Source organism: Anomaloglossus baeobatrachus, chromosome 4 (assembly GCF_048569485.1).
Source record: "Anomaloglossus baeobatrachus isolate aAnoBae1 chromosome 4, aAnoBae1.hap1, whole genome shotgun sequence".
In the NCBI taxonomy this organism is placed as follows: Eukaryota; Metazoa; Chordata; class Amphibia; order Anura; family Aromobatidae; genus Anomaloglossus; species Anomaloglossus baeobatrachus.
Genome location: NC_134356.1, coordinates 41,293,535 through 41,316,604, shown reverse-complemented (window position 1 = coordinate 41,316,604; position 23,070 = coordinate 41,293,535). Strand labels below are relative to the sequence as shown.

General features: G+C 50.0%; 1 protein-coding gene across 1 annotated transcript in view; it reads left to right on the top strand.

Moving 5' to 3' along the window:
• The window catches only part of PWP1 (PWP1 homolog, endonuclein), a 63,229-nt gene extending 42,277 nt beyond the window's left edge, over nt 1-20,952 (top strand). The window contains exons 13-15 of the mRNA XM_075342197.1: nt 16,815-16,936; nt 17,615-17,720; nt 20,566-20,952. Of these exons, the coding sequence (XP_075198312.1) occupies nt 16,815-16,936; nt 17,615-17,720; nt 20,566-20,678 (341 nt within the window). The 3' untranslated portion in view covers nt 20,679-20,952. The remainder of the gene's footprint in view (nt 1-16,814; nt 16,937-17,614; nt 17,721-20,565) is intronic.
• Nucleotides 20,953-23,070: the final 2,118 nt, after the last annotated feature.

Genomic DNA, 23,070 nt, shown 5'->3' with positions numbered 1-23,070 from the left:
TCAGATCCGACCCCGACCCTATCGCTAACATATCTAGGCATGGAGTTTCATACTCTCTCAGCGATAGTGAAGCTTCCGCTAGACAAACAGCATTCACTACGGGCTGCAATCTCTTCTTTAAGAACCAGTCGCACACATTGAGACGCCTCATGCACTTCCTACGTAAGATGGTAGCAATGGAGGCAGTTCTTTTCGCGCAGTTTCATCTGCGTCCACTACAATGTGACATTCTCCGCCAATGGGACGGGGAGTCGACCTCCCTCAACAGAGTCGTCTTTCTTTCTCAGGCGGCCAAGGAATCTCTACGGTGGTGGCTTCTTCCCACCTCATGGTCAAAAAGAAGGTCCTTCCTATCCCCATCCTGGGCGATAGTTACGACAGACGCGAGTCTATCAGGGTGGGGAGCAGTTTTTCTCCACCACAGCGCTCAGGGTACGTGGACTCAGCAAGAGTCCACCCTTCAGATCAATGTTCTTGAACACAGAGCAGTGTATCTTGCCCTACAAACCTTCCAACAGCAGCTGGACAGCAAGCAAATCCGACTTCAGTCGGACAACTCCACAGCGGTGGCATACATCAACCACCAAGGAAGAACGCGCAACCGGCAAGCCTTCCAGGAAGTCCGGCAGGTTCTGATGTGGGTGGAAGACACGGCATCCACCATATCCACAGTTCACATCCCAGGCGTGGAAAACTAGGAAGCTGACTTCCTAAGTCGCCGGGGTGTGGCCGAAAGGGTATGGTCTCTTCACCCGGACGGGTTTCGGGAGATCTGGCGCCGCTGACAGAGGCCGGACGTCGATCTAATGGCGTCACGGCACAACAACAATGTGCCAGCTTCATGGCACGGTTTCACAATCATCGAGCTCTGGCGGCAGACGCCTTAGTTCAGCATTGGTCGCAGTTCCAGCTACCTTATGTGCCACCTCTGGCATTGTTGCCCAGAGTGCTGCGCTAGATCAGGACCGACTGCGGCCGCGCAATCCTCGTCGCTACAGATTGGCCGAGGATGTTGTGGTTCCCGGTTCTGTGGTGCCTCACGGTAGGCTAACCGGGGGCACTACCAGACCAATCAGACTGGCTGTCTCAAGGGCCATTCTTCCATTTGAATTCTACGGCCCTCAACCTGATGGTGTGGCATTGAGTCCTGGAACCTAGTGTCGTCAGGATTACCTCAGGACGTGGTTGCCACCATGAGACAGGCTAGCATACCAACGTCCGCCAAGATTGACCACAGGACGTGGAAGATATTCTTATCTCGGTGCTCGGCGCAGGGTGTTTCTCCCTGGCCGGTTGCATCGTCTATGTTTCCTTCCTTCCTGCAATCTAGGTTGGAAAAAGGGTTGTCGCTCAGTTCCCTTTAGGGACAAGTCTCAGCGCTATCTGTATTTTTTCAGAAACGACTTCCTCAGGTACGCACGTTCCTACGGGGAGTTTGTCGTCTCAGCACTCCGTACAAGCGGCCGTTAGAGCCCTGGGATCTGAACAAGGTTCTAATTGCTCTCCAGATGCCGCCTTTCGAGCCTTTGAAAGAGGTCTCCCTTCCCGCTTTTCTCGGGAAGTGGCCTTCTAGTAACGGTCTCGTCTCTTAGGAGAGTTTCCGAGCTAGCAACGCTCTCATACAAATCTCCCTTCCTGGTCCTTCACCAGGACAGGGTAGTTCTGCGTCCGATTCCGGAATTTCTCCCTAAGGTGGTATCCCACTTTCATATCAATCAGGATATCACCTCACCTTCTTTGTGTCCTCGTCCAGTCCATCAATTTCAGAAGGATTTGCATCTGTTGGTTCTGGTGAGAGCACTCAGGTTCTACTTCCCGCATGGCGCTCCTGCGCCACCCGGATGCACTCTTTGTCCTTGTCGCTGGTCGGCGTAAACAGTCGCAAGCTTCTGAATCCACCCTGGCTCGGGGGATCGAGGAACCAATTCTTGAAACCTACAGTTCTACTGGGCTTCTGGTTCTCTCAAGGCTGAAGGCCCATTCTACCAGAGCCGTGGGTGCATCCTGGGCATTACGGCACCAGGCTACGGCTCAGCAGGTGTGTCAGGCACCTACCTGATTGAGTCTGCATACTTTTACCAAGCATTTTCAGGTGCATACCTACGCTTCGGCAGACGCCAGCCTAGGTAGATAAGTCCTTCAGGCGGCGATTGCCCACCTGTAGGAAAGGGCTGTTTGACGGCCCTATCACGAGGTATTCTTTTACCCACCCAGGGACTGCTTTTGGACGTCCCAATTGTCTGGGTCTCCCAATTAGGAGCGAAAAAGAAGGGAATTTTGTTTACTTACCGTAAATTCCTTTTCTTCTAGCTCCAATTGGGAGACCCAGCACCCGCCCTGTTTTCTCGGGGTTTTTCTGTTTTTTTCGGGTACACATGTTGTTCATGTGGTATGGTTCAGTTCTCCGATGTTTCCTCGGATTGAATTGGTCTTTAAACCAGTTATTGGCTTTCCTCCTTCTTGCTTTGGCACTAAAACTGGTGAGCCAGTGATCCCACTGGGGGTGTATAGCCAGAAGGGGAGGGGCCTTACACTTTTAAGTGTAATACTTTGTGTGGCCTCCGGAGGCAATAGCTATACACCCAATTGTCTGGGTCTCCCAATTGGAGCTAGAAGAAAAGGAATTTACGGTAAGTAAACAAAATTCCCTTCGTTTTTGGGTTGTGATTGGTACTGCAGCTCCATAGAGGTGAACGAGGCTGTGCTGCAAACCCTGCAGCCATGTAAAAGGGGAAAAAAAATGCCGTTTTTATAATCTTTGAACTCGTCCTGTTATTTGTCTCTGTCTTCGCCCGTGATCTTCTGCGTCTTATTTAGCCTCTTGTAAGGAGGGTGTTATTGATGATTTGTTTGCTCTCTGCACAATGTAGTGGTGTATATAAAAGATTCGGTTACAATTACTTCAGTTTCTGGCATCGCGTAAAGGTCGCCCTTCAGGTTTAACATTTGCTCGTATAGCGGATGTAATCTGTCAGCGATACATAAATGTGGAAGGAATAGCGCAAAGCAGTTATTTAAAGGGAACCGCCTTTTTATTTGCCGGCAAGTAATCCCGAAACTTCCATCCAACACCGTTTTTTGGGGCTTAACTCCATTGATAAGATGTCATGTTTGGGTAAATTTAAAAAAAAAAAAAAAATGTAACGTGACAAAGTAGAGAAGCCATATGGTACTTTGTGTAAAAAAAAAGAAAAATAAATAATAAAGGGTTTTTTTAATTTATTTTTTTATTTTTTTTTACGCAAAGTACCATATGGCTTTTCTACTTTCACGTTACACTTTTTTTTTTGTACACAAAGTAATGTGACTAAGTAGAGAAGCCATATGGTACTTTGCGTAAAAAAATAAATAAAAAAATAAAAAGTAAATTAAAAAAAACCCTATTTTTATTTTTTTTTTTACACAAAGTACCATATGGCTTCTCTACTTTGTGTAAAAGAAAAAAAAATGTAACGTGACAAAGTAGAGAAGCCATATGGTACTTTGTGTAAAAAAAAAATAAATAAAAAAAAAATGAAAATCTTTTTTTATTTTTTTTTTTTTAATAAATAATGAATTTAAAAAATAAAAACTATCTGGAACAGTCAAAGGGAATGGTCCAGGACTTTTTTTTTTTTTTTCTTTGTCGCTCCTTATTGGGAGACCCAGACAATTGGGTGTATAGCTATGCCTCCGGAGGCCACACAAAGCATTACACTAAAAGTGTAAAGCCCCTCCCCTTCAGGCTATACACCCCCCGTGCTGCTACGGGCTCATCAGTTTTTATGCTTTGTGCGAAGGAGGTCAGACATCCACGCATAGCTCCACAGCTTAGTCAGCAGCAGCTGCTGACTATGTCGGATGGAAGAAAAGAGGGCCCATCACAGGGCCCCCAGCATGCTCCCTTCTCACCCCACTCTTGTCGGCGGTGTTTGTTAAGGTTGAGGTATCCATTGCGGGTACGGAGGCTGGAGCCCACATGCTGCTTTCCTTCCCCATCCCTCAATTAGGGCTCTGGGTGAAGTGGGATCCCATCGGTCTCCAGGCACAGGAGACCGTGCTCCATCCACAGCTCCTGAGGACCCTGCTGGATAGGAGCCGAGTATCGTTCAGGGACATGGCCCTGCTACTTGGAGGTACTCTGTGTCCCTGTGGGGACCGCGCACAGCAACACTCCAGCATTGCTGGGTGTGCTAGTGCACCGGGGACAGCAGCGCTGACTGCGTTTGTGCCACTATACACTCAGCGTCGCTGAGTGTGTTTGTGTAGGGGGACTGCCGCGCTGACCGCCGCTGCCATGGGTATCACTGCGGCGCGGCTGGGACTGTTAGTGCGCCGGGGACTTCCGCGCCGACCGCGCTTATACAGGACGCCGGCAGCCATTCCTCTCAGCTCTGCTAACGCTGGAGAGGACAGACAAGCTCAAAGAGACCCAGGCAGGAATTCTGGTGCCCACACAAACGCTTTGCGCGGGCGGTAAGCAGCACCTGTGGTGCTGGCCCCACTAGTGCAGAAGTGTATTTATAGTTTATTGATTATAGTCTATACTTTACACTGTATGGTGCACTGTTGATTTTTGACTATATCCCCTCCTGTATTGCTCAGAGGAGACAACAGCATGTCGTCCACAAATAGCAAGGGACAGACTTACTATGCTGCCTGTGCAGCATGTACGGCTATACTGCCGGCAGGTTCCACTGACCCTCATTGTGTGCAATGCTCGGCCCCTGTGGCACTTTCTCAGCCGGAGTCTCTGCTAAGGGTGACCCAGGGAGATCCACCTGTTAACGCTGTCCAGGTGACAGGGACGGAGTTTGCAGTTTTTACTGAAAGACTTTCTGAGACTATGGCTAAGATATTAGAAGCCTTGCAGTCCAGGCCGGCATCTCAAGCCAGGGGCACTGTGGAATCATTGTCCCCTGGTCCCCCTCAGTTGGAACAGCAATGTCTTCCCGGGGTGTCTCATGGATCCCAGGGTGAGGTCTCTGACACGGACCGCAGCCCCAGACCGACTAAGCGAGCTCGCTATGAAATCCCCTCGACATCATCACAATGTTCAGGGTCTCAGCGAGTGGACTCTCTGTATGATGAAGCGGAGGTAGCTGATCAGGATTCTGGTCCTGAAGCCGCTCTCAACCTTGATACTCCTGATGGGGACGCCATAGTGAATGATCTTATTGCGTCCATCAATGAAATGTTGGATATTTCTCCCTCAGCTCCTCCAGTGGAGGAGTCAGCTTCTCAGCAGGAGAAATTCCGTTTCAGGTTTCCCAAGCGTACAAAGAGTATGTTTCTGGACCACTCTGACTTCAGAGAGGCAATCCAGAAACACCGAGCTTGTCCAGATAAGCGTTTTTCCAAGCGCCTTAAGGATACACGTTACCCTTTCCCCCCTGACGTGGTCAAGGGCTGGACTCAGTGTCCCAAGGTGGATCCTCCAATCTCCAGACTGGCGGCTAGATCCATAGTTGCAGTGGAAGATGGAGCTTCACTCAAGGATGCCACTGACAGACAGATGGAGCTCTGGTTGAAATCCATCTATGAAGCTATCGGCGCGTCTTTTGCTCCAGCATTCGCAGCCGTATGGGCACTACAAGCTATCTCAGCTGGTCAGGCGCAAATTGACGCACTCACACGTACGTCTGCGCCGCAGGTGGCGTCCATAACCTCTCAAACGTCGGCATTTGCGTCCTACGCTATTAATGCTGTCCTGGACTCTGCGAGCCGTACGGCGGTTGCAGCCGCCAATTCGGTGGCAATACGCAGGGCCTTGTGGCTGCGGGAATGGAAGGCAGATTCGGCTTCCAAAAAGTGCTTAACTGGTTTGCCATTTTCTGGCGACCGTTTATTTGGTGAGAGATTGGATGAAATCATCAAACAATCCAAGGGAAAGGAAACATCCTTACCCCAGGCCAAACCAAAAACACCCCAACAGAGGAGGGGACAGTCGAGGTTTCGGTCCTTTCGGGGTGCGGGCAGGTCCCAATTCTCCTCGTCCAAAAGGCCTCAGAAGGATCAGAGGAACTCCGACGCGTGGCGGTCTAAATCACGCCCTAAAAAGACCGCCGGAGGTGCCGCTACCAAGGCGGCTTCCTCATGACTTACGGCCTCCTCACACCGCATCCTCGGTCGGTGGCAGGCTCTCCCGCTTTTGCGACACCTGGCTGCCACAAGTAAAAGACCGTTGGGTGAGAGACATTTTGTCTCACGGTTACAGGATAGAGTTCAGCTCTCGTCCTCCGACTCGATTCTTCAGAACATCTCCGCCTCCCGAGCGAGCCAAGGCTCTGCTGCAGGCGGTGGGCATTCTGAAGGCAGAAGGAGTGGTGGTCCCGGTTCCTCTTCAGCAACAGGGTCACGGTTTCTACTCCAACCTGTTTGTGGTTCCAAAGAAGGACGGGTCCTTCCGTCCTGTTTTGGACCTAAAACTGCTCAACAAACACGTAAGGACCAGGCGGTTCCGGATGGAATCCCTCCGCTCCGTCATTGCCTCAATGTCCCAAGGAGATTTCCTAGCATCGATCGATATCAAGGATGCTTATCTCCACGTACCAATTGCTCCAGAGCATCAGCGCTTCTTGCGCTTCGCCATAGGAGACGAACACCTTCAGTTCGCGGCACTGCCGTTCGGCCTGGCGACAGCCCCAAGGGTTTTCACCAAGGTCATGGCTACAGTAGTTGCGGTCCTCCACTCTCAGGGTCACTCAGTGATACCCTACTTAGACGATCTGCTGGTCAAGGCACCCTCTCAAGAGGCATGCCAACACAGCCTCAACGTTACTCTGGAGATTCTCCAGAGTTTCGGGTGGATCATCAATTTTCCAAAGTCAAATCTGACACCGGTCCAATCGCTGACATATCTTGGCATGGAGTTTCATACGCTTCCAGCGATAGTGAAGCTTCCGCTGGACAAACAGCGTTCACTACAGACAGGGGTACAATCTCTCCTTCAAGGTCGGTCACACCCCTTGAGGCGCCTCATGCACTTCCTAGGGAAGATGGTGGCAGCAATGGAAGCAGTCCCTTTCGCGCAGTTTCACCTGCGTCCTCTTCAATGGGACATCCTACGCAAGTGGGACAGGATGCCGACGTCCCTAGACAGGAACGTCTCCCTCTCTCAAGCAACCAAAGCTTCCCTTCGGTGGTGGCTTCTTCCCACCTCATTATCGAAGGGGAAATCCTTCCTACCCCCATCCTGGGCGGTGGTCACGACGGACGCGAGTCTGTCAGGGTGGGGAGCGGTCTTTCTCCACCACAGGGCTCAGGGTACGTGGACTCAGCAAGAGTCCTCACTTCAGATCAATGTTCTGGAGATCAGGGCAGTGTATCCTGCCCTAAAAGCGTTCCAGCAGTGGCTGGAAGGCAGGCAGATCCGAATTCAGTCGGACAACTCCACAGCGGTGGCTTACATCAACCACCAAGGTGGGACACGCAGTCGGCAAGCCTTCCAGGAAGTCCGGCGGATTCTGCTGTGGGTGGAAGCCACAGCATCCACCATATCCGCAGTTCACATCCCGGGCGTAGAAAACTGGGAAGCAGACTTTCTCAGTCGCCAGGGCATGGACGCAGGGGAATGGTCCCTTCACCCGGAAGTGTTTCAGGAGATCTGTTGCCGCTGGGGGATGCCGGACGTCGACCTAATGGCGTCACGGCACAACAACAAGGTCCCAACATTCATGGCTCGATCTCAAGATCACAGAGCTTTGGCGGCAGACACCTTAGTTCAGGATTGGTCGCAGTTTCAGCTTCCTTATGTGTTTCCTCCTCTGGCACTGTTGCCCAGAGTGTTACGCAAGATCAGGGCCGACTGCCGCCGCGCCATCCTCGTCGCTCCAGACTGGCCGAGGAGGTCGTGGTACCCGGATCTGTGGCATCTCACGGTCGGCCAACCGTGGGCACTGCCAGACCGACCAGATTTGCTGTCTCAAGGGCCGTTTTTCCATCTGAATTCTGCGGCCCTCAACCTGACTGTGTGGCCATTGAGTCCTGGATCCTAGCGTCTTCAGGATTATCTCAAGAGGTCATTGCCACTATGAGACAGGCTAGGAAACCAACGTCCGCCAAGATCTACCACAGGACGTGGAAAATATTCCTTTCGCAGAAAGTGGTTTTTCTAGTAGCAGTCACCTCACTTCGGAGAGTGTCTGAGTTGGCAGCGTTATCATGCAAAGCTCCTTTCTTCAGCGCTCTATTGGGAGACCCAGACGATTGGGGTATAGCTACTGCCCTCCGGAGGCCACACAAAGCACTACACTAAAAAGTGCAAGGCCCCTCCCCTTCTGGCTATACCCCTCCGTGGTATCACGGGTTCTCCAGTTTTCAAGCTTTGTGCGAAGGAGGTCAGACATCCACGCATAGCTCCACAGATTTTAGTCAGCAGTAGCTGCTGACTATTTCGGATGGAAGAAAAGAGGGCCCATATAGGGCCCCCAGCATGCTCCCTTCTCACCCGTTGATGGTGTTGTAAGGTTGAGGTACCTATTGCTGGTACGGAGGCTGGAGCCCACATGCTGCTTTCCTTCCACATCCCCCTGGGGGGCTCTGAGGAAGTGGGATCCTGCCGGCCTCAAAGCTCTGACGCCGGGCTCCATCCACAGACCCATTTGAACCTGCTGGATACGGAGCTGGGTACCGTTCAGGGACATGGCCCTGCACCATTACAGGTACTCTGTGTCCCCGTACACACAGGCACAGCACACTCCAGACTTGCTGGGTGTGCTAGTGCGCCGGGGACAGTAATGGGTTACAGTCACTGCAGCTTTGCTGAGTGACTTTGTGTTTTGGGAACTACCGCGCCGGACGCTCCGGGAGCGGCGGTGCGGCTGGGACTTGTAGTTCGCCGGGGACTGGGCGCCGACCGCGCTTTTACGGCGGCGGCGCTTATAAATCCAGTCCCCGGCTTCTGCGGCCTAGTGCCGCTTCGTTCCCGCCCCCTCCCTGTCACTCAGGGAAGGGGACAGGCGCTGAGCAATCAGCAGCGCCGAGGGCTGGAGCCTTATTTACATGCTCCAGCCCTCTCACTGCACACTGTCGGACGCCGGATTCCCGCTCTGCCTTGGGGCACGCCCACGGCCCGCCCCTCCTCACACGAGATGGGGAAGAAGCCGGCAGCCATTACTGCAGTCCGAGCTCGGACTTTCGGCAACCAGGCAGGACGGTGGCGACCATACACCCGCTTATAGGCGGGCGGTAAGCGGCACACATAGTGCTGACCACACATATATATACTGCAGTGTGTACATGTGTTGTTTTTAACTGCATAGGTCGCTATATGCCCGCTTGGGGAGCGACACATCAGCAGCAGGAAAGCAGGTGTGCTAAGGCACAGGCTTTCTAGGCTGCTTGTATTGCACGACTGAGGTGTTCATTTGTGTTTATGCTTGTATGCTATACACTGCACTGTACAGTCGCTAGTCTTAGCTATATTCTCCTGGAATGGCTAGACTACAGCAGCAGAAAACCAAGGGTGCTGGGGCACAGGTTTTTTTTTCTATGCTGCTTGTATTGCATGGGCTGCAGTGTGCATTTGTACTTGTGCTTGTATGCTATACATTGCACTGTATGGTCACTCTTCTGGGCTATATTCTCCTGGATGACCAGTCTACAGCAGCAGAAGAGCTGGGGTGCCAGGGCACAGGCTTCTATGCTGCTTGTATTGCATGTGCTGCAGTGTTCTTTTGTACTTGTGCTTGTATGCTATACATTGCACTGTAGGGTCACTCTTCTGGGCTATATTCCCCTAGATGACTAGTGTACAGCAGCAGAAGAGCAGGGGTGCCAGGGCACAGGCTTCTATGCTGCTTGTATTGCTTGTGCTGCAGTGGTCATTTGTACTTTATGCTTGTATGCTATACATTGCACTGTACGGTCACCAATCTTGGCTATATACTTCTAGGTAGCTAGTCGGCAGCGGCAAAAAAGCAACACAGATTTTCAGTGCTGTTTTTACTACATGGGATGCTGTTCATGACACCGTCCCATTGTGTGCCTGCTCCCCTGTAGCACGTCGTCTGCCGGGGTCTCTAGCACTTCGTCTGCCGGGGTCTCTACTAGTCGTGGCCAAAGAAACCACCTGTCAACCCTGTCCATGGACAGGGACGGAGTAGTCATAATATAGAGACTTGCAGTCCAGACAGGCCATGGGCAATCTACTTGACCAAAAGGCAGCTCTTCAGGGCGTTGATCCTGACATCGCTCTCAATCCGGATACACCGGGTGGTAACGCCATACGGAATGATCCTATACCGCCCATCAATGGAAGGTTGGATCTTTCTCCCTCAGCTCCCCCAGTGGAGATAGGAGACGAACAGGAGAAGTCCTTTTTCAGTATCTCACAAGAGAAGCAGTCCAGGAACACCACGCTTACCAGATAAGCGTCTTCTCCAAACGTTTTTTAGGATACACGTTATCCCGTTTCTCCTGACGTGGTCAGCGCTGGACCCAGGGTCCAAAGGTGGATTCTCCAATCTCCAGGCTTGCATCTAGAGCCATAGTTGCACTGGAGATGGGGCTTCACTTAAAGATGCCTTTCACAGACAGATGGACTCTGGTTGAAATCTGTCTAGGAAGCTATCGGCGTGTCGGTTGCTCCGGCATCCACAGCCGTATAGACAACCTAACCTTTTCAGCTGTTCTTGCGCAGCTGGCCTTGAGCACAGGGACATCTGTACCGCAGAGGCGTCCGTAACCCCGCAATGTCTGCACTGCGACTTACCCTGTTTATACTGTCCTAAAAGTACAGTCGAGGTTTCGGTCCTTCCCAAGCTCCGGCAGGTCCCAATTGTCCTCGTGCAAAAGGGCTACAAAACCTCAGACGGGCTCAGATTCCGGCCGGGCTCAATCACGCCCAAGGAAGGCAGTCGGAGGAACCGCTACCAAGGCGGCCTCCTCAGGACTCTCAGCTCTCTCTCTCTCTCTCCGCATCCGCGGTTGATGGCAGACTCCCCCGCCTTTGGCGACGTTTAGCTGCCACAGGTCACAGACCGGTGGGTGACGGACATTGTGCTCACGTGCACAGGACAGTGTTCTGTTCTCGTCCTCCGACTCCATTCTTCAGAACGGCCCCACCCCCCACCGGGCAGATGCCCTGCTGCAGGCGGTGGACGCTCTATGAGCAGAAGGAGTGGTGATCCCTGTCCCCCCTCAGGAACGAGGGCGAGGGTTTGTACTACAATCTCTTTGTGGCTCCAAAAAAGGACGGTTCCTTCCGTCCTGTTCTGGTCCTGAAACTGCTCAACGAGCATGCGAACGCCAGGCGGTTCCGGATGGGATCCCTCCGATCCGTCATTGCCTCAATGTCTCGAGGAGACTTCCTTGCCTCAACAGACATCAAAGATGACTATCTCCACGTGCCAATTGCTACGGAACACCAACGTTTTTCTACGTTTTGTGATAGGAGACGAACATCTTCAGTTCGTAGCTCTGCCATTCAGTCTGGCGACAGCCCCACGGGTGTTCACCAAGGTCATGGCAGCAGTGGTAGCAGTCTTGCACTCTCAGGGACACCCGGTGATCCCGTACTTGGACGATCTACTCGTCAAAGCACCCTCCCTCGAGGCATGCCAACGCAGCCTGAATGTTACGCTGGAGACTCTCCAGACTTTCGGGTGGATCATCAATTTGGCAAGGTCAAATCTGTCTCCGACTCAATCACTAACGTATCTCGGCATGGAGTTTCATACTCTATCAGCAATAGTGAAGCTTCCGCTGAACAAGCAGCGTTCACTGCAGACAGAGGTGCAGTCTCTCCTTCAAGGCCAGTCGCACCCCTTAAGGCGCCTCATACACTTCCTAAGGAAGATGGTGGCAGCCATCGAGGCAGTTCCCTTTGCGCATTTTCGTCTGCGCCAACTGCAATGGGACATTCTCCGCCAATGGAACGGGCAGTCAACCTCCCTGGACAGGAAAGTCTCCCTTTCCCAGACGGCCGAGGACTATCTGCAATAGTGGCTTATTCCCACCTCATAGTGGTCACGACAGATACGAGTCTGTCAGGGTGGGGAGCAGTTTGTCTCCGCCACATGGCTCAGGGGACGTGGACTCAGCAGGAGTCCACCCTTCAGATCAATGTTCTGGAAATCGGGGCAGGGTATCTTACCCTACTAGCTTTCCAGAAGTGGCTAGAAAGAGAGCAGATCCGAATCCAGTCGGACATCTCCACAGCGGTGGCATACATCAACCACCAAGAAGGGACGCGCAGTCAGCAAGCCTTCCAGGAAGTCCGGCGAATCCTCACGTGGGTGGAGGACACAGCATCCACCATATCCGCAGTTCACATCCCGGGCGTAGAAAACTGGGAAGCAGACTTCCTCAGTCGCCAGGGTATGGACGCGGGGGAATGGTCCCTTCACCCGGACGTGTTTCAGGAAATCTGTTGCCGCTGGGGGGTGCCGGACGTCGACCTAATGGCGTCTCGGCACACCAACAAGGTCCCGGCATTTATGGCACGATCGCGCGATCACAGAGCTCTGGCGGCAGACGCCTTAGTGCAAGATTGGTCGCAGTTCCGGCTCGCATATGTGTTTCCACCTCTGGCACTCTTGCCCAGAGTACTGCGCAAAAATCAGATCCGATTGCAGCCGCGTCATACTCGTCGCCCCGGACTGGCCGAGGAGATCGTGGGATCCGGATCTGTGGCATCTCACGGTCGGTCGACCGTGGTCACTGCCAGACCGACCAGACTTACTGTCCCAAGGGCCGTTTTTCCATCAGAATTCTGCGGCCCTGAACCTGACTGTGTGGCCATTGAGTCCTGGATCCTAGCGTCCGCAGGATTATCTCAAGGAGTCGTAGCCACAATGAGACAAGCTAGGAAGTCAACGTCTGCTAAGATCTACCACAGAACGTGGAAGATTTTCTTATCCTGGTGCTCTGCACAGAGAGTATCCCCTTGGCCATTTGCATTGCCCACCTTTCTTTCCTTCCTGCAATCGGGGTTGGAAAAGGGCTTGTCGCTCAGCTCCCTTAAAGGGCAAGTCTCGGCACTATCCGTGTTTTTTCAGAAGCGTCTAGCACGTCTTCCTAAGGTGCGCACGTTCCTGCAGGGGTTCTGTCATATTGTGCCCCCGTACAGGCGGCCGTTAGATCCATGGGATCTGAACAGGGTACTAGTTGCTCTCCAGAAGCCGCCTTTCGAGCCTCTGAAGGAAGTTTTCCTTTTCTCGCCTGTCACAGAAAGTGGCGTTTCTTGTTGCGATCACATCGCTTCGGCGAGTGTCGGAGCTGACAGCTCTGTCATCCAAGGCTCCCTTCCTGGGGTTCCACCAGGACAAGGTAGTTGCGCCCCATTCCGGAGTTTCTCCCTAAGGTCGTATCCTCGTTTCATCTTAATCAGGATATATCCTTGCCTTCCTTTTGTCCTCATCCGGTTCACCGGTATGAAAAGGACTTACGTTTGCTAGATCTGGTGAGAGCACTCAGAATCTACATTTCCCGCACGGCGCCCATGCGCCGTTCCGATGCACTTTTTGTCCTTGTCGCTGGTCCGCGCAAGGGGTTACAGGCTTCTAAAGCCACCCTGGCTCGATGGATCAAAGAACCAATTCTAGAGGCTTACCGTTCTGCGGGGCTTCCGGTTCCTTCAGGGCTAAAAGCCCACTCAACCAGAGCCGTGGGTGCGTCCTGGGCATTACGACACCAGGCTTCGGCTCAACAAGTGTGCCAGGCAGCTACCTGGTCGAGTCTGCACACTTTCACCAAGCATTATCAGGTGCATACCTATGCTTCGGCGGATGCCAGCTTAGGTAGAAGAGTCCTGCAGGCGGCAATGACACCCCCGTAGGGGAGGGCTGTTTTGCAGCTCTAACATGAGGTATCTCTTTACCCACCCAGGGACAGCTTTTGGACGTCCCAATCGTCTGGGTCTCCCAATAGAGCGCTGAAGAAGAAGGGAATTTTGTTACTTACCGTAAATTCCTTTTCTTCTAGCTCTTATTGGGAGACCCAGCACCCGCCCTGTTGTCCTTCGGGATTGTTTTGTTGTTTGCGGGTACACATGTTGTTCATGTTGAACGGTTTTTCAGTTCTCCGACGTTATTCGGAGTTAATTTGTTTAAACCTGTTATTGGCTTCCTCCTTCTTGCTTTGGCACTAAAACTGGAGAACCCGTGATACCACGGGGGGGTATAGCCAGAAGGGGAGGGGCCTTGCACTTTTTAGTGTAGTGCTTTGTGTGGCCTCCGGAGGGCAGTAGCTATACCCCAATCGTCTGGGTCTCCCAATAAGAGCTAGAAGAAAAGGAATTTACGGTAAGTAACAAAATTCCCTTCTTCCTGGTGTTTCACCAGGAGAAGGTGGTTCTGCGTCCGGTTCCGGAATTCCTCCCTAAGGTGGTATCCCCTTTTCATCTCAATCAGGACATCTCCTTACCCTCGTTTTGTCCTCATCCAGTTCACCAATGTGAAAAGGATTTGCACTTGTTAGATCTGGTGAGAGCACTCAGACTCTACATTTCTCGTACGGCGCCCCTGCGCCGCTCGGATGCACTCTTTGTCCTTGTCGCTGGCCAGCATAAAGGGACACAAGCTTCCAAATCAACCCTGGCTCGGTGGATCAAGGAACCAATTCTCGAAGCTTACCGTTCCTCGGGGCTTCCGGTTCCCTCAGGACTGAAGGCCCATTCTACCAGGGCCGTGGGAGCGTCCTGGGCCTTGCGACACCAGGCTACGGCTCAGCAGGTGTGTCAGGCAGCTACCTGGTCGAGCCTGCACACTTTCACGAAACACTATCAGGTGCATACCTATGCTTCGGCAGATGCCAGCCTAGGTAGGCGAGTTCTTCAGGCGGCAGTTGCCCACCTGTAGGACGGAGCCGTTACGGCTCTATTATGAGGTATTATTTACCCACCCAGGGACTGCTTTTGGACATCCCAATTGTCTGGGTCTCCCAATAAGGAGCGACAAAGAAGGGAATTTTGTTTACTTACCGTAAATTCCTTTTCTTCTAGCTCCAATTGGGAGACCCAGCACCTGCCCCTGTTTTTGTATACACATGTTGTTCATGTTAAATGGTTTCAGTTCTCCGATATTCCTTCGGATTGAATTTACTTTAAACCAGTTTATAATTTTTTCCTCCTTCTGGCTTTTGCACCAAAACTGATGAGCCCGTAGCAGCACGGGGGGTGTATAGGCAGAAGGGGAGGGGCGTTACACTTTTAGTGTAATGCTTTGTGTGGCCTCCGGAGGCATAGCTATACACCCAATTGTCTGGGTCTCCCAATTGGAGCTAGAAGAAAAGGAATTTACGGTAAGTAAAAATTCCCTTCTTTTCCCATTTTTTTTTTTTATACAAAGTATCTTGTCTAAAAATTATCTGGAACAGTCAGAAGTGATGGTTCAGGACGTTTTTTTTTTTTTTAAAGGGAACCTGTCACCAGATCTTGGCCTTCTAAACTAAAACTAGCACCTTAAGCAGCGCCTGTGCTGCATTCTATTAAAGGTGCACGTTACCCCCTGACCGCCCCCCTCCCCCCCCCCCCCCCCCCCGTAGACCCCAAAAATACCTTTTATAAAATCTTCCGCCCTTTATATAAATTGTCCAGTCGGGTTCATGGGTGTCCTAATCTGCGCCTCCTGTCCCTCCTTTCGCCCTCCTGCTGTGTTTGATTATATGTGGATGATGCCTCGGGTGCCATCCACGTAGACAGGCAAAATCTCCATATTTCCAGATCGTGGAGGCGCACTTCGCTCTGCTCTATTGCGGGCAGAGCTGAAAACCTGTGCGAACCGGCAAATTCTTTGGGCAAGCGCTAGATTGTGACCGGCGATGTGGATGAAGCGGGCGATGTCATCCACATTGCTGGGCAAAATCTCACTCCTGCGCAGAGACGTTGCCAGTTAGTGCAGGCGCACCTATGTTTTCGGCTCTGCCCAGAATACGGCAGAGCGAGGTGTGCCTGGAATATACCTGCGCAGGCGCGAGATTTTACCCACCTATGTGGCATCATCCATGTTAATCAGCACAGGAGGACGGCGAAAGGAGGGACAGGAGGTGCAGATTAGGACGCCCATCGGACCAGACCAATTAGATACATGTAGATTTTATAAAGCTATTTTTGGGGTATACAAGGGAGGTCAGGGGGTAACGTGCACCTTTTATAGAATACAGCACAGGCGCTGCTTAAGGTGCTAGTTTTAGTTCAGAAGGTCAAAATCTGGTGACAGGTTCCCTTTAACAGTTCACATGCTCAATGCCAATTCAACAAACTTTGGTGTATATATGTATGTGTGTGTGTATGTGTGTGTGTGTGTATATATATGTGTATATATGTGTATGTATGTATATATATATATATATATATATATATATATATATATATATATATATATATATATATATATATAATATTATATTATATTATATTTATTTATGTCCCCCTGAGCTGCTCAGTCCCTCTGAAATACAGCTAAACTGCTTTCTAATCAAGTCTATAGAGGCAGAAAGGAGAGAATGAGGGAGGAGCAGTGAGAAAGTGTGGAAGGTTGAGACACACAGAGGGGGCTGCTGCTTTCTATTATCTCCCCTCAGAGCTGAACTCATGGCTACACTGCTCAGTGCCACTGTATAATGTCCCCCATGCTGCTGCTGCTGAACAAGTGCAACGTAGAGAGATGAGCGCAGGAATCCTTCATATCTGTCTGTGCAGTGTTTGGGAGACATAGAAGCTAGTGTCTACCCACTAGCTCAGAGGCGACTGAAAATTAGAATTAAAGCCTGCAGAGGGGAAAACTGATGAAAATGCAGGCCGTATAATGGCCAGAAATTGTTTTTTGAAATGACAAATACACTTTAATATTTTCTCCGATTTGTAACATTTTGTTCTTTTCCTCTGCCCCCAGGTCTGGAGCTGAGCAGTCAGGTGAAAGGCTGTTTAGTAACGTCCTCCGCTGATAAGTATGTGAAAGTCTGGGACATTTTAATGGACAAGCCGAGTCTCATTCATTCCCGGGATATGAAAATGGTAAGAAACCCCCCCCCCCCCCCCCCCTTGTATTGCTCATCCCTGAATCACCCGCCTACGGGTCTCATATTCTCATATTTCCCTAAAAACAAGTTTGTTAAAGAAATCGTGACCAGGTTTATAGATGACAAAGTATCAGACATTTCGGTATATGTGATAATTCCCTACGCTCAGTGGGCACAGCGTCCGGTTTATTACTATTTATACTAAAGCAATGATAGATTTGGTAGCGTTCAGCCTTTAGGATATGTTTTCTGTACAGCCTGACTGCAGAGGTTGGCGATATAGCAATATCAAAGCATTTAGATATTACATGAATGTGCTGCATTGCCAAGGCTGCCAATCACCTTTTAAAGGGGTATTTCCATCATTAAATTAAAAATTGGCTTATTTAACCCCTTCACGACATTGGACGTACTGGTATGTCCAAGATCGTGTCTGTCCCTTTTAATGCGGGCTCGTGCGGGGAGCCTGCATGTTTCTCCTGGACATGTACATCTTTGGTATCTACGAACTCGTACCCACCTGGGGAATCATAATGCAAGGTCAGTTGTACCATATAGTGAACATGGTACGTAAAAAACCCCCCAACAAAAACAGTCGTAGAGTTGTACCACTTTGCTGGGTCTTCATGACTTGATTCGTTTTTTGTTTGTTTTTTTCGTTTGTAACCCCTAGGGCATACTATTCTGCTCAGCATGCTGCCCAGACTTGCCATTTCTCTATGCATTTGGGGGCCATAAGGATGGACTGAGGACTTGGGACATTAGCACAATTGCAGCCGGTAAGTGAATTTCACAGTGATATTAGGCTCTGTAGAAACTGATCTTGTGAAGGTAGCCTGGGCTATAGATTGTTTGTTCAAATGTAATATTATCTGTGTATGTAAATAATCAAAATATAGATGTCATTGCATAATTATCTGTGTGTCTATATGACAATTGCACAGACTCCATAATATGATTCTAAGCTGTATGGTCCAGAAAGAGTTAACCAAGGACAAATGTACAAACAATGAACAGAGAAGGTATTCATGCTTATCAGTGGTTTCACACAAAGAGAGAATGTATCATCCGTGAGATGAAATGTGGGTTCCATGGCCCTACGCACCTCCCTGTACTGTTTCGATGTGTATGAAAAGATAGATTGATACTTTTTGTACATGTCTGAAGGTTGAAATGTAATGCTGATATCTGATCCATTGAATACACGAGTTCAGACGCAAGCCTGGGCTCAGAGAACATGTCCTGTGTTCATTGATTACTGAGTCTCATAATATCTGTACAGATGGCTAATTTGGCCCGTACCTCTGGATTTGCCCTGAACAAAGACTCCATTAGCAGTCTTACCCAAATTTCTCCCTTGACAATCATACAATTACATATCTTGAGTTAATCTGTATTGTACTCCAGAGCTGCATTTACCATTCTGCTGCCTCAAGAGCAGAACTCTCCCAGCATTCATTGGTATTTGTATGATATCAAGAAATCTATAGCCATTATATATAGGAGAAAATTACTGTCTCCTACATTCCAGGTTTGTGTCTTGTGAGAAGTCCATTGACTATGTTCACACTTGCGACAGATTCTCCTTCATTGCAGATCTCACCGTTTTTGACCAGATAATTAGAGCTGCATTCAGTGCTGTTTGGTGGTCCAATAAGTCAGCGGGGTCCTTTGGGTGACCGCAACCATCACAGTTTTGCAGCTTCCATTATAAAGTTATTGTGCGAACAGACTTATAATTTAAAGCTGCAGAATTATGAATGCTGCTCTGGGCTATCATACTGTATTAGTACATAAGAAATAATGCAATGTATTTAAGAGGTTAACGCCTTATCCAAAACCTGAAATTTGGAGGCTATGAAAATATCTCATTAATACAGATATTAAATAATTAAATTATATTTTAGAAAAAGGGGGTAGCCCTGTAATTTGGAAACCATTATTGCAATCCACTGATCACCGGGGGACCAGCTCCGGAGACGCATGGCAATTGACTAGTCAACCGCCGTACAGCAATTAAGTATGGAACATGGGCTACACAGTTTCAAGGAGAAATGTGGGACATGGAAGGGTCATCCTGATGGGTCAAACCCCTTTTTAGCTTTGTAAATTGACGTGCAGGACTCAGCATAGTTGTGGTTTTTTTTTTGGTTTTTTTTTTTAAAGGGGCCTTGGGGCTGTGATAACTTGTTGGCCAGTGGGGTATGATGACTGGGACAAGCACTGATCAGCAGAATGGACCCCTTTTCACCCCGTTAGTTGAGCAGTAGCGCATATAAATGACTGCTGTTCCATTTTTTATTTCTATTTCCCCCCCCTTAATGGAGATGCTGAGCTTTTCCTGGAAAACACATAAATAATGAATGGTGTATCGGTCAGACCCGCCGCGATCAACAAGTTATCACTAGTGATGAATGTGCACTACCATGCTCGGGAGCTCTGTACTCGTAACTAGTGATGAATAAGCACTACCATGCTTGGGAGCTCTGCACTCGTAACTAGTGATGAATGAGCACTACCATGCTCGGGAGCTCTGTATACGTAACTAGTGATGAATGAGCACTACCATGCTTGGGAGCTCTGTACTCGTAACTAGTGATGAATGAGCACTACCATGCTCGGGAGCTCTGTACTTGTAACAAGCAGTTTTACACTCGTTTACTGAGTCTAATGGAAGTCAATAGGGACCTCAAGTATTTTTCCAGTAGATTTTTTGGAAAATTGCTCGCATTCCCTACACTTTACACACATCCATTATACTCGGTAAATGAGTCGAGCCCATCCAAGCATGGTAGTGCCCGCTCATCAGTAGTTACGAGTACTGAGTAGCCGAGCATGGTAGTGCTCACTCATCACTAGTTACGAGTACTGAGCACCCGAGCATGGTAGTGCCCGCTCATCACTAGTTACGAGTACTGAGCACTCGAGCATGATAGTGCCCGCTCATCACTAGTTACGAGTACCCGAGCATGGTAGTGCCCGCTCATCACTAGTTACGAGTACTGAGCACCCGAGCATGGTAGTGCCCGCTCATCACTAGTTACGAGTACTGAGCACCCGAGCATGGTAGTGCCCGCTCATCACTAGTTACGAGTACTGAGCACCCGAGCATGGTAATGCTCGCTCATCACTAGTTACGAGTACTGAGCACCTGAGCATGGTAGTGCCCGCTCATCACTAGTTACGAGTACCGAGCACCCGAGCATGGTAGTGCTCGCTCATCACTAGTTACGAGTACTGAGCACCCGAGCATGGTAGTGCCCGCTCATCACTAGTTACGAGTACTGAGCACCCGAGCATGGTAGTGCCCGCTCATCACTAGTTACGAGTACTGAGCACCCGAGCATGGTAGTGCCCGCTCATCACTAGTTACGAGTACTGAGCACCCGAGCATGGTAGTGCTCGCTCATCACTAGTTACGAGTACTGAGCACCTGAGCATGGTAGTGCTCGCTCATCACTAGTTACGAGTACTGAGCACCCGAGCATGGTAGTGCCCGCTCATCACTAGTTACCATGTATCCTATAGATAGATAATAACTTGTTTTCAATGGACAACCCCTTTAAGGATAGTTCTCTGAATGAATTCACCATTGACATATTCCTTTTATCCTCATCATTCTAGTTAAAGAAGCGTTCGGTAGCAGAGAGCGGCTTATGGTGACCAACTTATCCAGCTCCACATCAACCAGCGCAGAATCGACCAGTGAAGCCGCTGGAGAGTCCATGCAATCTTAGGAACCCCACAATCCTCTTGTGGATTTCATAGACCCGGATTCTTCTTCATCATCAACTCAGCGTCCCCTCCATGTAATTTTATATTTCAGATCATTTCCCAAAATGGGAAAAGAACCTGCCATCTGGTGACTCTTGATCTGATAGTGACTGTTTTTAAAGTCATAGAGGGTCGTGTTATTTTGGATGACTGTACCCGTACTAAGTGTGCTGTAAGACCCCATGGGTGACTGAAGCGAATGAAATGTGTACTGTAAAATTAAAATTTTAAAATTTACTTGGAGCAATATCTATTATATTTATTTATTTTATTTTTGCATAGCAGAAAATTTCACTGGTTATCTCAACACCTCAAGGCCACATCATCTTGAGATGGCCCAAGGGGGGGATATCTTACAAATCCCATTTTTAGGGGCTTTAAATTTAGAAAGCATGTAAATGGTGAGATCTGCAACCTGTCTCCTCCTTACATCTGTGACCTAGTCTCTCGGTACCGACCCGCACGCAACCTCCGATCCTCACAAGATCTCCTTCTCTACTCCTCTCTTATCTCCTCTTCCCACCATCGCATACAAGATTTCTCCCGTGCCTCCCCCATACTCTGGAACGCTCTACCCCAACATATCAGACTCTCACCTACAATGGAAAGCTTCAAAAGGAACCTGAAGACCCATCCCTTCCGACAAGCCTACAACCTGCCGTAATCCTAGACCAGTACACCACTGCGCAACCAGCCTTGTCCTCACCTACTGTCCCCTCACCCATCCCCTGTAGACTGTGAGCCCTCGCGGGCAGGGTCCTCTCTCCTCCTGTAGACTGTGAGCCCTCGTGGGCAGGGTCCTCCCTCCTCCTGTAGACTGTGAGCCCTCGTGGGCAGGGTCCTCTCTCCTCCTGTAGACTGTGAGCCCTCGTGGGCAGGGTCCTCCCTCCTCCTGTAGACTGTGAGCCCTCGTGGGCAGGGTCCTCCCTCCTCCTGTAGACTGTGAGCCCTCGCGGGCAGGGTCCTCTCTCCTCCTGTAGACTGTGAGCCCTCGTGGGCAGGGTCCTCCCTCCTCCTGTAGACTGTGAGCCCTCGTGGGCAGGGTCCTCTCTCCTCCTGTAGACTGTGAGCCCTCGTGGGCAGGGTCGTCTCTCCTCCTGTAGACTGTGAGCCCTCGTGGGCAGGGTCCTCCCTCCTCCTGTAGACTGTGAGCCCTCGTGGGCAGGGTCCTCCCTCCTCCTGTAGACTGTGAGCCCTCGTGGGCAGGGTCCTCTCTCCTCCTTTGATGTATACCCTTTTCACTTGTGAAGTGCCATGGAATAAATGGCGCTATATTAATAAATACCGCATTCTCCGGATTGTAAGAAACCCCCCCTCCCCCAAAACTGGCTGTAAAATGGGGGTGCGGCTTACAATGCGGATATGGCTTATCATGGGCGGTGATGGTGGAATGGGGTCTTAGGAGGCAGGGACGGCAATACTGAGGGTGTCATTGCAGTGTTGCGGCAGTGGTGGGCACCTGATCTGACTGTGGGCTCTATTGAATCGCCCGCGGTTTACCCGATGAACTTCAAGTAAATAGTTGCGGAGGTGGTGCGTGCACAGATTGCCTCAATGGACTTTAAGAAAATAGCCGCAGAGGCCTTCCTGCTTATGCGCCGCCTCTGCGGCCATTTTCTTGAAGTCTATCGTGTCAACCGTGGGCGATTCAATGGAGTCCTCGGTCAGATCAGGTGCCACTGCTGCGGCAGTGACACCCCGTCCTGTGACCTTCCTGAGTCGCTCCATTGCAGTGACACCACCGCAGCACACCGGCAGATCAATGGCGCACGCTGCCGCAGTATCGCCAACCCAATGTCCTCTGATCCTCCTGAGACGCAACAGATGGTGCTGACCATCTTGGTTTATCAAAACCGGCCTTGTCAAAAACAATCTGCGCAGCTTCCATTTTTTTTTTTAATTTTTTTTTTTTTTTTTAGAGGCATTTAAGAAATTAAATTTGCAGGGATTGGTTGCTATAGGCAACAGGATTACTTTAACTGACTGGCCTACTAAACCATTTTTATAAATGAAGCGCAAGGTATCATATAAGGGAACTGTTCTTGTTGCCTATAGCAACCAATAACAGGGCAGCTTTCAATATTCCAGAACAGGTTAAGAAATGAAAGCTGAACTATCATTGGTTGCTATTAACAACAAGGCCTGTGTTGATAATTGAGGCCTGTTGTGTGAGGGCCTATGCTCACAGCTGTAGTGTGTATTCACTATGAGATGCCCTTAGACGTCTATGGGCCTCCGCTGTACTTTTGTGTTCCTCATTTTATACAGAAGCACTTCGGTGTATTTTTTTTTTTAAAAAATATTATTGACAGATTCTTATTAAATCTAAGACCAAAATCCTCGTGACATTCACCA